Source organism: Delphinus delphis, chromosome 8 (assembly GCF_949987515.2).
Source record: "Delphinus delphis chromosome 8, mDelDel1.2, whole genome shotgun sequence".
In the NCBI taxonomy this organism is placed as follows: Eukaryota; Metazoa; Chordata; class Mammalia; order Artiodactyla; family Delphinidae; genus Delphinus; species Delphinus delphis.
In genome coordinates this window covers 75,234,201-75,250,272 of record NC_082690.1, presented here as the reverse complement: position 1 = coordinate 75,250,272, position 16,072 = coordinate 75,234,201, and the positions used below count along the sequence as shown (strand labels likewise).

The 16,072-nt window shown below is 43.0% G+C and overlaps 1 protein-coding gene across 3 annotated transcripts in view; it reads right to left on the bottom strand.

Moving 5' to 3' along the window:
- NELL1 (neural EGFL like 1) overlaps nt 1-16,072 on the bottom strand; it is an 872,742-nt gene that overhangs the window by 662,263 nt on the left and 194,407 nt on the right. For all 3 annotated transcript variants that reach the window (XM_060017348.1, XM_060017349.1, XM_060017350.1), the window contains 3 exons: nt 12,717-12,851; nt 11,709-11,811; nt 3,105-3,178 (listed from right to left, as the gene is read on the bottom strand). In XM_060017348.1, the coding sequence (XP_059873331.1) occupies nt 3,105-3,178; nt 11,709-11,811; nt 12,717-12,851 (312 nt within the window). The remainder of the gene's footprint in view (nt 1-3,104; nt 3,179-11,708; nt 11,812-12,716; nt 12,852-16,072) is intronic.

The window sequence follows — 16,072 nt, the reverse complement described above, 5'->3', positions numbered from 1 at the left end:
TATGACCTGTCATTTAAAAAAAAAAAAAAAAAAAGAACACAAATTATTTGAGTAATTATTTGCTCAATTCTCCCAAGGATAGCACTTATGCAAGACCATTTTAGATGTCTAGGAGAGAAGTTAATTCATCATATACAACAGGTACCTTAGGGCATTAAGGCTTAAATCTTGCAAAAGGCTGCCCGAGAGAGACCCGAGGCCTTCTCATCCTACACCCGTCACCCTCTCTCCCTGCTGACCACACCCATTAAATGTGTCCCGAAGCTCTTCTCTGGCCTTTTATAAATGCTACCCTTTATCAAGGGAATCAATGAGCCATAGCCTGACCAATCTGGTATTCTCAGATAGACTGAAAAGTGATCATTCAATCCTTCTGAATCCACCCTTCTACAATTCAATAATGTGAACTATTTCCAAGCAAGTCTAACACCATCAGGACTGGCAGTAGAGAGCCTATGAGAGGAGCCTGTAGATTCAGACCACACAGGTTCAGATCCCAACTGGTTCCTTGACTAGCTATGTGACTCTGATCATGTGTGCCTCAATTTCCTCATCTGTAAGATGGGGATGATAATAATGCTACCTACCCCTACCGAATAACAGGGTTATTATGAGGTTTACATTAGATAAAGTTTCAAATGTTTTAAACAGTGTCTAGAAAATACTACATATTCAAGAAATGTTAAATATTATTGTCAGTGAGGCTTCCCTCTGTGCATAAAGTATTTAGTAAATAACTGTAGAAAGACAATAAATGAAGAAATTAATGACTTTTTAAAAGATGCTGAAATTATTCACATGCACACAAACCACATATGCAAAAAGAATAACCTGTCTGCCCCAACTTCTTCCTGAGTTATAAAACCATAACAAAACAAAAACAGTAGAAGATGAACCAGAGCAAGGAGAGTACCTACAATGTGCTAATAATCATGTTAAGTACATTTCCAATATGCTGGCATGTAAGTCCACACCCATATCTTCTAGAGGTCTCAGATGGTGTCTGCCCTGATCCTCTCTGCTGGTAACAGGGATGGAGTCACAATCGTGACCCTTGCCAGGGTTACCCACTACTTCTGCCCAATATGTAAAGGGGGTTGCTAGTCGTGAGTGACAGATGCAGGGTGGATCCTGGGATCATCAGCGGAGTGGGTAAGACTGCCTTTAGTCATCCCAACTTCCCTTGAGGTAGAAGAAAAAAGTAAGGGTTTCAGAGTCCAAATCACCTTCCCTCCCCCAGAAGTGAAACAATCCACAGGGAACGTGACATCTGCCTTATATTCAGGGAGGACATGTGTGGTCATGTGGAATAAGAAAAATAGCTCACACGTGTTGAGGGCTTACTTTGTACCAACGAAGTCCTTCACATGCTTTATCTCATTTAATCCACCCACCATCCCTATGTGGTCATGTCCCAGCCGCATGCTGGGGGCCACCCACCCGCTTCCCCACTCCCAGGTTTGGAAGCTCCCATGGTTGATTGAGAGATCACGGAGCCCTCACTGTCACACCATCTCTACCTCTGCCACAGACTAAGGAGTCCACCCCACAGTCCCCACTGACGCAGAAGGACCACCACACCTGCATACCCGCCAGACTGTCCAGACCCATGGAATCTCTGCCATTCCCAGGGGCAGCCAAGAAAGAGCGAATGGGAAACGCAGTGGGGAGGCGCAAAGGAGTTAACTCCTGCGGTAGATTCTGGCCACTGAGAGACAGGAGACAGGAAAGGGCCTTGCCTCCCCCAAAGCTCCCCAAAAAGAACCACATTCGAGTTCCCTGAGAGCTTCAGCATGTCCCTAAATGCCTCATTCTCCTCAACCTTTCAAATACACTCCTTTCTTTTCTCCAGGGATGTGAGGAAAAGCAAATGAAATGCCATAGGAAACAGCCCTTGGAGAGATGGTCTATTCTGTGACACAGTAGTTCCAGCCAGCCTCCCTGGAGATGCCCCTCAAAACCAGGCCTGCTTCGCTGTGGGGCAGTGGCAGCTCTGGAAGGCGCCTCCTTGAATTTGCTCTCCCTCACTTCCTTCTTTCCCTCTGTCTCTCACTCTTGCGCTCTAGGACAGCACCTCAACCAAGTAAGTGCTTGGCTAGCTCCCACACTTCATCCAGCACTTTGTTCACATATGACCTCCTCCGAGAGGTTTTCCCAGACCATCCATCACCACCTCAAAGCTCTCTACCCCTTCAACCTGCTCTGTATTTTTCATAGAATTTGGCATCATAGTTGACCCTTGAACAATGCGGGGGTCAGGGGCGCCGACCCTCCACACAGTCTAAAATCGGCACATAATTTATAGTCAACCCTCTGTACCTGTGGTTCCTCCGTATCCACGGTTCTACATCCAGGGATTCAACCAACAGTGGATAGTGTAGCACCACAGTATTTACTACTGGAAAAAATCCGTGCATAAGTGGACCCACACGGTCCTAACATGTGTTGTTCAAGGCTCAGCTGCATCTTGTATATTTATTTGTTTATATCTTACTGCCTGTCTCCCCACCAGACTGCAAATTCTATAAAGACAAGGACTTTGTTTTGTTCACTGTTGTACACCCAGAATCTAGTACCATGCTGGTAGGTAGCAGTTGCTCAATGCATGTTTGTTGCATGATTTTTTTTTATTATTATTGAAGTACAGTCTTAAATGAGATCTATGGTTCTACACATCTTATTTTGAGAAATACACGGGATGGGGCAGGCAGGAGACAGAGGCCCTGTCTAACATTATATCAGACTCTTAGGAGTAGAAGTGGCACTATCCACAACTAACATCACAGACGAATTGCCCCAACACCAAATCAAAACCTTTTCCCAGGGCCACCTGACAACCTCCCTGACTCATGGTAGCTGCTAGCTCCCTTCCCCCTTCTCACTTCCTTCCCTAACAGTCTTTCCCAAGGCTACCTGATCCACGGCTGACCACAGGCTAACCACACAATGACAGTGGCTGGGAACTCCACAGCCAGGACTCAAGCCCACCAGAGAGTCCTCCCCCTCAGTGGTCCACTCAGGACAATATGCTCCATTCCAGACTCCTACCTAAAGCCCGCATCTCCTTCTCTACAAGTAATGGGGATCATAAGATTGAAACTTACTCTGCATTCCCGACAGCTCTTGGTTAAAATCCGCTGGCCTTCGGCAAGGACTTTTCCTCCATAGATACATTTTGCTGTAATAAAACAGAAAAACAGTTCAGACAGTCATGCTATGCAACAAAATGATCTCAGGGGCACCATCCAACTCCAGTAGATTCCACAGAATATAAATGCTCTCATTCTAAGCAATGCAAAGCTCTTTGCATGTCTGGAAGTAAGACATGGAAATAGGATGGGGATAACTGTTGAATCCCCTTTCAGACTGTCATCTCTATTATGTTTGCCAGGAGTCCTTCACACCAAGCACATACAACTATTTCAATGCTGCGGTTGCTGAAGGAACTAGAGAATGAATTGATGTGGTCAGTGTTAAAACAAGGAAGAGGTGGTTGTCATCACCGTGGAGTATAATAGCATAGCTTTGATTCAGCTACTCCAGCCATAAAACAAATGACTGGGTGAGAGCAGACTTGCATATATACTCCACTCATCAGGACCTCAGTCACATGCAGAAAGACACCATTTTTCCCCATTGTGATCATAGGAAGCGCATGTCTTTAACTTAACTATTCCCAAGAAGCTCAGAGACAACTAAGAAATACAAGTGAGTAAAATGCTGAATCAAAATGCACTAGACAGGGCTTCCCTAGTGGCGCAGTGGTTGAGAGTCTGCCTGCCGATGCAGGGGACGCGGGCTCGTGCCCCAGTCCGGGAAGATCCCACATGCCGCGGAGCGGCTGGGCCCGTGAGCCGTGGCCACTGAGCCTGCGTGCCCGGAGCCTGTGCTCCGCAGTGGGAGAGGCCATAACAGTGAGAGGCCCGTGTACCGCAAAAAAAAAAAAAAAGTACTAGACAGACTGCCTTTGGAAAGGTAAGCTGAACAGGCTAACAGGGAGGGCAGGGAGGAGAGACAGGCCTTGGAAAAAGGTTAACAGAGAAGCATAAATGCTGACCCACTTTTAAGCAAGCGCAGAATATGTTAATTTGATATGACCCTAATGAATCTCTGCCAAATTCTCCAGCCACATCCACAGGAAAGCAAAGGCCTGATCACTCCCTCTCCGCACAAATGAGGATGCTTTCAGCCCTCGTCCTCGGGAGAAGCAGAAGTGAAGACACGCACTCTAAGAATCTCCACCACTAACTCACTGTCTTACAGAAAGCACCTCAGCTCTCAGAACCTCCATTTCTCCATCTGTTAGAAACAGGTGAATTCAATCTGGTAGTTTCTTAGTTCTACAATCTTCGGACTCATGGAATGTTCAGGTATGTAGGGACCTCAGCAAACAACTCATCCAACTCCCTCTTGTTGACCACAGGAAGAGGAAAGACCAGAGACACTGGTTTACTTAACATCACGATCCCACAGTGGCTACTATGGTGTGCAACCCAGATCCCCCTCCACGGCCAAAGGTCACATTCCTGAAACTGCCAGACAGGTGATGAGCAACAGCTCTCAGCTGAATAGTGATCCGGGACTTGCCCTTGTCCAAAGTCAAGACCCCTTCCCAGCACAGCCCACATCCAATGAGCGGTTGATGAAGATGTTGCAAAGTCCTGGCCCCTTGCCCCAACTCAGGATAACTCCAAGGGTCAGTCCAGCTCCACAACTCCTCGGAGAAATGGCTGAGGTATCTGTTGTAACTGCACTGCAGTTCAGCCTCTCCTTCTGCCCAACCCAGCTTCCTTCACTATCTCATTCCCACCCCAGAACTGATCCTGAACTTCCTAATAAAGTACAAGCAAATCTCCATTTCACAGTCTGTTTCTTCTCAGAACCTGCCCTGCAACAAACAACACATACCTAACTCAGATCTGTGCCTCTCTAGTACCTGCATTCAGTGAATGGTACCAGTATCCACCCCTAGCCTCCACACCCACCACCCATACCCCAGCGCCTAGGGCCCTTCTATCCCCTTCCTCTTACTCAGCACCGTGTCCAATCAGTACCCAAATCCCTGCAAAGCTCCCTCCTTGTTTCTCAAGTCAACCCACTTTTCTCCATTCCCACCACCTGCCCCCAGGTGCTACCTTCACTCAGGCTATCCCTCCTCTTTAGTCTACCAGGAAACTTCCTAACTTGCCTCCTATGTTCTGGTCTAATCTTACCCAGTCCTTCCCCATACAACAGTTGAATATATATTTTAAGTGCAAATAGGACGCTCTGCTTTAAAATCATTAAGAGTCACTCAAGCCCTCAGAATATAGTTCAAATTCCTGAACTCAGCACACAAGGCCATCCCTATGCATTCACTCTCCCTCCCAAACTCCCAAACCTTCACACCTCCACTTAAGACTCCAGCCACGCTCTGCTTCTGGGATTTGCATGTACTGTTCTGCTTCTCCAGAACACTCAGCCTCATCTACCTGCTCCTGGTAACCTTCCATCCTATATACCCATCAGTTTCAACTTAGGCCCGACTTCCCCCCAAGAAGTTGTTCTTGACCTCTAACACTGGAGAATTGCCCTCACTTTGTGTTTGTGCGGTACTCTGGACCTCGCCCTAACAGAGAAAATATCACATTTTACCTCTGTTGCCCCAATGAGGGTAGGAACTATGTCTATTCATAACTTTATCTCTAGCCCCAGGCTCAGTGCCTCTCTGGGCTTATTGTTAGTAACAATTTTAGAATTAATGAGCCTCCTTGGTAGCAAAACGCAGAGAAATGTGCTGATTCCCAGATGAGAGTTCTTTCTGCTATTCAATGCTATTCCAAACTTTAAAAGCAGACACCAAGGTTTTCAGAGCAAAGCCATCAACAACAAGGTAGAGAACCAATAACATTTTCTAGATAACCCCCTTCCTCACTTCATTTTAAAAAATTATCCCCGATCATCTCTTATGCCTCAGTTTTCCAGATAAATCAGTTGACTCTGACTCATGGGTCCTAATGATCACGTGGATTCCCCTATTTGCTTGCATGGGGAGACCATACCTCCAAAAGCCTGAAATTCCTGCCTAATAAACTCCCACACTCCCAAACACAGCTGCTGCCAACTTGGCAAGACGGCTTGCTCCAGAGTGACAATTCTGCTAAATACACGGCTGTCAAATCTGCCATCTGCTCCTTGGCCCAGGGTGGGAAGCAAAGAAATAGACTTTCCTTCCTTATTTTTGCACCCTGCCACCCCCATGATGTTAGGATCACGCTTGCTACCCTGTCTGAAGACATCTGCCCGATTCCTCTCATCCTCTGATAGACACTCATCCCAGAATTTCGATCTGGAGACAGGAGTGTCTTACTGTTTACAGTCACACCACACACGGGGACACATCCATCCCTCAAATCTACCAACCTGGTATAAAAATTAAATGTCCACTGAACTTCATGTCTTCACATGGCAGGGTGCCTTAGGGGCTGCAAGTGACATCAACATGATGCTGTGTACCTCAGCCATTCACAGCCTTGGCACTGATGCAGGCTGCATGGACGATTACAATATCAGTATCTCTAAAGTTATCTCAGGACAGCTTTCAGCATCACCACTGAAGGTCACAAGAATTTCCCCTGCTTCCTCATCCTCACCCCACTTCTCTGACGATGCCCTTCCTTCCCGGCCCCACCGTATGCCTAATACCAGTCCTCATTATCTAACCTCTTGATCTACAGCCAAAAGGCTTATTTTTGATATCTGGGAAATTCTAGCAGAAGGTAAGTCAGGCTCCAGTACCTGTGGCTGGGGCATTTGGGATGCCATTCCAACAGCTTTTAGTATGAGTAGAAATGTAAATGGATACCTGAAGCCCTTCACATCACACTGGGGACATGCAAACAAGACCATTTCACAGTGTCCGACGATGAAATTGAAACTCAGCACCAACACACACTTCTCCACGATGTCAGAAACAAAGGTACCGGGGATTTACAGAAACAGTTACGCAGTTGTATCTTTTTGTGCCCACAGACACGTGGCCCTTCAAATCCGAGCCTGATTGCTCTAGTGCGATGGATGGACACTTTTGCCATTCGGGTGCACACTAAATAAACAACCTTTAGGCCCCACTTGGCACCCCTGTCAGATGTGGATGTGAGGTTGCTCTGTCTTTATTTGCGCCCTGCACACACTCCAGCCATCCCTTGGCACTCAGCAGCTGAGAACATCAAAATCAATACTGTGTGTTACACTTTAAAGGAGAGTGGCAGAGCAGAAAAGCTCAACGCCCAAGGAGCCATCCTCCCTCGGTGAGCTCGTTCACAGACCTAGCTTCAGAGACCACCCCTCTGAGCATGACGCCCACGTCAAACTGGTTGTCCCTCAGCCATCTCCAACTCTCCTATGCCGAACAGAATGTATTGCTCCTGAAGCCATTTCTTCCACCTGCCTTATTTCTGTTAATCACACTATGAGTCTCCCACAGGCTCTTGTTCGAAACCTGGCAACTGCTCCCTTACAGATGCTCTGTCCCTGATTCATCTGTCTCACGTTAAAAAAAAAAAAATGCTTACAGAGTACCTACCCTGCCCCAGGTCTTTTGGCCATCACTCAGCTTCATCCTTTCCTTTCCATGTCCTCCGGCTGTGCCTAACTGCCTGCCGGCCTCATCACCTCCACCTGCAAATGGGCCTGAATCCCACACCCAGCTCCCTGCCTCCAGCTCTCCCCACACAGGGGCTTTTATCAAAGCATTTCTCTGATTATGCCAAACCCTGCTTCCAAAGCTTGCTTCTGAGCCCCCCAAACAAACGCTATGTTTACTTCCATGATTCTGCATGTGCACTTCCCTTTGGCAGGTGTGTTCTTACCTACCTTGTCCACATGGCAAACTCCTACTCATTTGTCAGCACCCTACTCAGCTATTCCTTCCCCCATGAAGTCTTCCTAACACACACACACCTAAGTTTCTGATGGAATTAATCACTCCCTTCTCTGTGCTACCCTTGCATCTTACATAGCATACATACTGCACAGTACTCTGTTGTAATGAGATGGGGCATACATCTCCCTGGACAGCAGGCGGGGAGAGGAGACAGGTTAAAAGCATTAATTCTGGAGCCAGACTACCTGGGTTTTAGTTTGGCTCCACCAAGGCTGAGAGCCCTTGGACAAGTTAGTTCTCCTCTCTGTGCTTTACCTCCTCATCTATAAAATGGGGATCATAGTGGAGCCTATGACTCTAGGTTTTTGGAAGAATGAAATGAATTAATACACATAAAAAAGCTTAACAGTGTCTGACATAGAATGAATGATCCACATGTGCCCGTTGCTGTAACCAGAGGACAGAACAGAGTCGGGAGAGGAATCTCAGTAAGGATGACTGAACGAATTCAGTGGACTACAGTCAGCATCGTCCATCCCCAACCCGCCTTTGCAGCTTATTTCTACTTCTCACCTACAGAAACCCTGTTATCACCTAACAGACTATCTCCCTGTCCTTCTGCAACTTGTTTTCCTTTGCAAATGCTGTTTTGCATAGCTCAAGATTCTCTCTCCATCCTTTTCCTTCTCTCCCATCTCTGATGGTTCCCAAATCTATCTACCAAAAGAATACTAATTCTAGGACACCACTGTCCAGAGATTCCGATTTAGCAGGTCAGAGAGGGGCCCTGGGACACTCTATTTTAAGTTCACCAGGGGATTCTAATGTGTAGCTAGGTATGTTCAATTCCTTAAACAGAGCAGACACCCAAGAAATGTTGGAGGAATGAGACTCCTGCACTACTTTCTGGACTTCCATGCCCATAGCTAAGGAATCTAGAAGGCTCTCCTGAGTTTTCCCTGATGCCTCCCAAAAAGATGGAGGAAGAGCCTAGTATCAGGAATTATGAAAACTGCCTTGCTCTTGGAGATGGCCTGATTTATTGGGTTTTTTAATCAAAATAAAGTATTTTTCTCAGATAATGAATTGAGACTTAAACACTTAGACCAGGTTATTTCCTATTGCCACATGGATGTCCTCATCTGTAAGTGCTACAGCTCCTTGAAGCCATGACGAGTGGATGAACACTTAGTAAACGAGCACACAAAACAATCAGCTTTCATGTATCGGCTCTTGAATCAAATCAATACTTTTTCTCAGAAACCCTCGGACGCTGCCCCACCCAAACCCAGAGAGTAGCTTGGGAAATTTTATCTGAAAGGGACAACCAAAGGAAATATTTTCCATCCTTTACCTGATGTGAAAATATTTGAAAACTTCTATGTCTTTTCAAATGCTTACTTTTATTTTTAAAAACATCTTTATTGGAGTATAATTGCTTTACATTGTTGTGTTAGTTGCTGCTGTATAACAAAGTGAATCAGCTTTACGTATACATATATCCCCATATCCCCTTCCCTCTTGCATCTCCCTCCCACCCTCCCTATCCCACCCTTCTAGTCTTTTCCATATATATGACCAGGAGTGGAATTGCTGGGTCATATGATAATTGAGCAGTGTTCTTAAGCATTTATTTGTATTACCATTTTATTAAACTATAAACATCTCAAACTACCGATCAGAGCTGCTGAGAAAATTCATTCTACCTAGCTAAACTGCTATCAATTCCAAACAAAGGCAAAAAGCACACTGATGGTTTAGCTAGCTCATGTATCAGCATCTTGGTAAAATCGGGTAACTTGCTGCAATGTTTTTTAAAACTTAATATTCTCCAGTAACTTAGAATAAAGAAAAATGACTATCCCACACATTTCTAGTGAGAGGATAATTGGATGATATACATCAAGGACCTTGAAAATGTCAGTCTCTTGGCCCAATAATTCTACTTTGGAGAATTCTATCTTAAGAAAACGTAAAATACAAAAATGTGTCCTCACAAAACATATTATTGAAGAGTAATTTACAATAGTGAAAAGTGGGAAAACAGCCTAGTTCTCCAACAATTGGGGAATAATTAAATAAGTTACACAACAGCCAAAGGGTGGAACACTATGAAGCTCATTAAAATGAGGTTTATACAGAGTTTTTTAAAGGATAGTAATACACTTAAGTGATAACGGTAAGTCAACAAAGTAGGTTAAAATTATCTGCATAATAAAACCTCAATTGTCCACAAAGTATAAGTTTTAAAAAACGAAATCCACTACAACTTCAAGAGTGTTTGTTTCCAAGTGGTGGCATTATGGGTGATTTTTCCATCTTTACCTTTACCCTTATGTGTTTTCAAATGTTCCATCGCTTTTACAAGTAGATTATCAAAAGTTTAACACAAAAAACAGCTGAAGGACTCACCTACTCCCATGTCCAAACAACAACTGCCAAGAGACAGCTTTCACAGATCTATCCACAGAGCTCAAAGTAATAGATTAAAAGTACCTCGTATTGTTTAAACAAATTCCTAAGTTTCTCAACTTCTTCCTCTATTATATAGAATATATCAAGATAGAAAAAAATAATCTATGGCTACTAAAAACTATCTTCCCATCATGGAATCAAACTATAATCTCAACATCTGGGCCCCTGATCTATCTGTATTGCCAGACATGACTTCCAAAAGCACTTAGAATAGAAATAAGAAAGTTTCTTTTAGATCAACTCTGCGTAAGCCCTCCAGAGTAACGGGTGTACCGTGCCAACCATAAATAGAAGACATTTTCCAAAGTTCCTTTCGAAAGAGTATAAAAAAAGATTGGGCTGGTACAAACAGACCAGCTATCCCTACTTCCACTGTCATATTAGGTGACATGCTATTCTTGACAAAAAACTAGACCACTGTGTTTTGAAGACCTAGTGATGATGGTGGGTTTTTTGGTAGAGAAATGGTCTTGAAAATTATCCATCGGATGGCACATTTCTAACCTAAACTCTCCTTTTTCAAAGAAGAGCATATGGTTTGATAAAAAGACTTTGGGCTTTGTAGTCAGACAGAATTCATTTTGTATCTCACCTCTGTCACTCACCAGCCTTGCAAACTTGGTAAACTATCTTCCCCAAGCTTCCTATAAAACAGGGATAAAAATAATCCCCACCTAAAAGATTGCAGTGAGGTTTCAATAAGCTAACAGAATGAAATGACCTAAAATAGTAACTGGCACATACCAATCATTCTAAATGACAGCTTTTACTCTTCCTGGTTGTCTCAGTGTTCATTTCACCATTTCATTTGAAAGAGTGTCCTTTGTAATTCAGACGGAAAAGGATTTTTAAATCATTATATAATTTGGACCCGCCAACTCTGAAGGAAATTGTTCCAATATTTTAACTGAAGTTCAATCCAGAAATTCCTAACAAAGGCCCTTTAATAATAGGAAACCTGGCCAAGACCTCAGAGAGCCGAAACACAGAGTGTGGCCCTTGATCAATCAAAATGAGGGGACCAAAGCACACGGAGCCTTGGAGTCCTGACTACGGAGCAACTCCACACACTACCAGTTGTTTGACCGCGGACAAGTGACTTAATACTTGTGAACGCCAGTTCCCTCTACATAAGAATGTAAAGAATAATAATTAAGGTTGATGTGAGGATTTAAAACAAAAAATAGCCTATGTAAAGTGTCTGCACGTCACAAGTGATTAAAATATAGCCACTCTTATCATACATTTATTATTATATCAACTGCTAGGACTTCCTTTCATCAATGTTAATCAATTGGGGCCTGAAAAATAGGGGAATAAATCAATCTCGAAGCACAGAGGGCCACCCTGACCCTCAGTTAGTACTCACGTCGGCAGACCTTACAGCACTGGCCGGCAATGTGCACAGGGAGGGAGTCCGGAGAGCAGTTGAGGGGGGGACAGGACATCCTTCGACATTCCACAGCGCCACTCTGAGGAAGGAACAACAGGGAGAGGAATCTCAGCAGAAGTGACCTCAGCAGCAAAAAGCTCACATCTCATCCCAGAAGCCTCACCAGGGAAACAGAAGCAGTGTGAGAAACTCCCAGTCCCCTCCAGGACCCCAAATAAAGAATTTTCTCTAGCCCAAACGAACCCATGCCACCTCAGTTACTTTTCTGATACACATCACTGGCTTTATTCCACCTGCCCATGTGGACTAAGTAGATTAGGCAGAAAACAGAAAAGCCTATTTTTACAAGAACATAAATAACACCTTTTGCAGACCCTGTCAACCATTGTTGAAGCGCTAACAATCATTTTGTATTTTTGCAGACAAACAATGGCATTCTTCAGATAGTTATCAAATAATTGCAACTGAACAGGGTTTCGATATTAATTTGGGGGAACCTCTTGTAATTCTCTGAAACAGATCAAATAGTACATACAAATAATGGATAACCTGAAAGAAAGTCAGGGGGTCTCTAAAACAGAAAATGGCTACCCCGTTAAATACAATGAAAACACCTAGAAACTAAATAAACCACCTTTTTAAAAGGTATTATAGCAGAGAAAAGTTGTGAATGAGCCATTAGGTGGTTTGAAAACCAAAGGAGTCCCTTCCTCCCTCTGCTACTCTAATCTCTAAACAGTAAGCTTCTTAATCATGTTAGATCATATTAGAGTGCGTTGGAAATTAAAATCTGCTTTCTCTTGATAAGAATTTGCATTTGTAATGACACTTTTCCAGCTTCCCTTCACAATTGCGCCAATTACTAAATAGGCACTTCGTAAAAAGGCAGTACTTCTTAGAGTCAGCATTATAAAGAAACAGGTTACACGATAATTTGTACAACTGTCCTCTTAAAACTGTCCATTTAGGTACAAAGAGGCTTACTTTGCATGTGCAGTTCCTGCAGTGATCACCATCAACCCAGGAGTCTTGGTCTCTATAGAGCAGTCCACTCACTTGACAGGTCTTCTCACAATGACAGTTTTCCAATTGACTAAGTCTTGTCTCTGCATAGTTCAGCTGCAAACAAGAGTGACTACATGTAATTTCTGTAATTCAACTGCATTATCCTAACAAAGCTAATCGCAACCAGAAAAAATAAATCCAAGCGGGAGGAGAAAAAATGCTCAAAGCAGTTCAATGATTCTTAGCCAGATCTGTTTTTCGAAGTTTTTTTTTTTAATTTCACACAAGGTAGAAGCATTCTAAATTGAAGACATATTGGCTCCCATGGTCTAATGAGCACCAAATGAGACATTAAACTGTATCTCAGGGACCTCATGGGTGTTCATCAACGCGTGTGCTTTCAGCTCAAACTCACACAGAAACACTTGTAATGAATGTGTTCTCAAGGACTCGTTACAATGTTTACAGGAGATCTAATCAGCAGCTCTGAAGCCCTTACATTTATCTCCCGCAATCCTATCCCTCTTCTTCACACACTAACCAGAGTGTCATGGTTTACAAGCTGGGAAGTCACTGCTTCCTCTTTTATGAAAAATTCTGGGAAGTCATAGGCAGATCTTATTTCTCCCCAGCTCAGTATCCTCCAAATAGAATGCCCCAGAATCCACTTTGGTGTTCAGACAAGTTCAAGAGAGGCAACCAAACCCCCAGGTGAGATGAGGACTTCGTTAAAAAAAAAAGAAAAGAAAAGAAAAGAAAACTTTTTCCTTTTTTAGGTCACCCAACTGCTACCATTAAACATGCAATCTTAGAATCTCCGATTTGAAAGAGTTTATAAAGTTTAAATGACGTGACAAGTAACCCCTTCAAGTGGTCATCCAGCCCCTGTTTGCACATGTAACTGTGATGGGACACTCATTACCTTCCAAGGAAAGCTACTTTTCTTGGTTAGCTCTGGATATTTGAAACGTCTTTCTTAGCTTGAGCTATGAAATTTCTCTCCCTTCTTCCTATTAGACCTAGTTTTGCCTTGTGGCCCATCCTGAGTAAATCTAACCGCTCTACAAACATTTGAGGTTATCCTGTCCTCATGCCTGCCCCTGACCACAGTCAGCCCCACCAGGTTCCCCTAACAGCTCCTCGTAATATGGTTCCAACCCTCCCTCTTGACCATTGTCCATGTAGGCGACTCTAGGTTGCCTTCAAAACTATGGCACAAAAAAACTTGAAATGTGGTATGATCTCTCTGTCATCACATCCATACCAAGGAGTAACTCGGCCTGGTAGCAATCTCACCCTTCTTCCTTTCTCCTTACATACAGAAGGTCATGATAGAAGAACAAATACCACTTTCTAAAAATTCATCATACAGTTCCTTTTCCTTCTCAATCATACTTATATATCCCCGTCTTGAGTATTTTCCCCATACAGGAGATTGAATCAATTTTTGATCCCAACTAAGACTATTTGGAGGCAACATTTTAGTTATAATGTTTGAACCTGGCTAATGATGACTTCTACCATCTTTCTACATTTTCTATGGTTCCACTCCGTACATGCTCCTCTCAATTACTCATAACAGTGCTACTCTTTGGAAATGGAATCCACATGTAATTCAACCTGGTTTTTGTCATTTATTCCATCTCTTGCTCTAAACTTTTAGAATTTCTCAAGAAAATTTGTTCCTCGTCTGCCTGCCATGGGTAGTACCAAGAGGAAGGGAAAAGAACAAATAGAATCCTAAACAAACCACATGCACTATAATCAACCCTGAAAAAACTGAGTCGACGTGCCTGAGAGTTAGCTTCCTATGACTCTCTACTATACACGATCTTCCAAACATTCAAGTTACACTTAAATCTCCAGCTTAATCATAGAGCATCCAGAATCGACGGTAATTACTTGCTCTGGGAATTCTTTAGGAAATGCAGATAACATATACTTCCAAGAGTTTGGTGACACCAAGTACCAAAACCGTGTATTGGTAAGAGATAATAAAAAGGAAGTGATAACTCATCACATATTATCTTTACTTCATTTCTATAGCCTCAGTAGTTCCCACATAAGGTAGTGATAGACATATGACCGTGGAATGAACAAGGAAGAGTTGAACTAGAAGGGAATCTTTCCTAAAAGTGGCTCAGGATGAGGAATCTGTTTGTGAGAGGAAAGTGCCTGTCTTACTCTGAAAGTCTGGAAGAACCCTAGTGTCTGTATCACTCCAAGAAGGGGACTTCTTATGGACTAGTTCAAAAGGCTATTCTGTATCTATCCAAGTTTCCTGTAAATCCAGGAGCTTTGCCTAAAGGCAATATTGTCAATTTCCAGGACTGCCCAACAAAGCCGAGCTATGCTCATCTACAAAACTCAACCCCAAGGAAAAGCCTCGATTTTAATACAATGGAAGCTATTCTCAAGGCCGATTTTGCTTCCCTTCTGAGTACTGTCTTTAAATTTTTAATATATTTAGCCTGTTCTGACAACAGTGAAAAACCCTAATCTCTGTGATGATAAGAATGCATCAGACAGACACCAAGACAAAGGAATATTAAGGCAAAAAGCTAATTTTTCAAAGGCACTTAATATGTAATCTTGCCTTCCTTTTCCCCTGCTTAAATCCTGAAGCAACAATAAAGGAGAAAAACAACTCTGAATTAAAAAATGAATTACATTTTCTGTCACTGGCATTAGCATGCTGAATTTATACAAGTTCATTTTCAAAAGCTATTTCTACACTACCTGCCATTTTCTCTAAGAATGCCTGCAGATCCAAAATAGATACGGTATCAAATCTACAACTCTTTTCTGTTTTACCTTTACGCGCTTATCCAAGCAACCATGGACCGAATCATTTATTCTTAACTCTACACGTTCAAAGACAGACAGCAGAGGCCTTTTTCACAGTAAGAGGTCAATGAATGAATCTAAGTACATTAGTCATGCAGTAGATTTCTTTTTTCCTTTGAAATATTATTTATTTGGCATTTGCTATATAAAAGGGAAAAAAGAAATCTACTGTATTAAACCTTTAAGCTTAATTGAAAAATCACTATTGAGCTCCTTGAAACAATGAAAGTCTCAAAATCCAATGTTACAAGCTGAAACGCCACTCCAAGCTTGATTTACATAAATAGATTTGTCAAAGATTTAAACAGAAGTAATCAAGAAATTCCCCATCTTCAGCATCTCTTCTTCCTGAGCTTGAAGGAAGAATGTGATTACCGCACAGGTGGGATGCAAGAGCAGGACACAGCCTGATGCTATCGCTGTGTACCTGGCTCAGCAGGTTTGCGGTTCCCACAGTGTAGAGACTACCTGGGAGAATTTCCAGAATA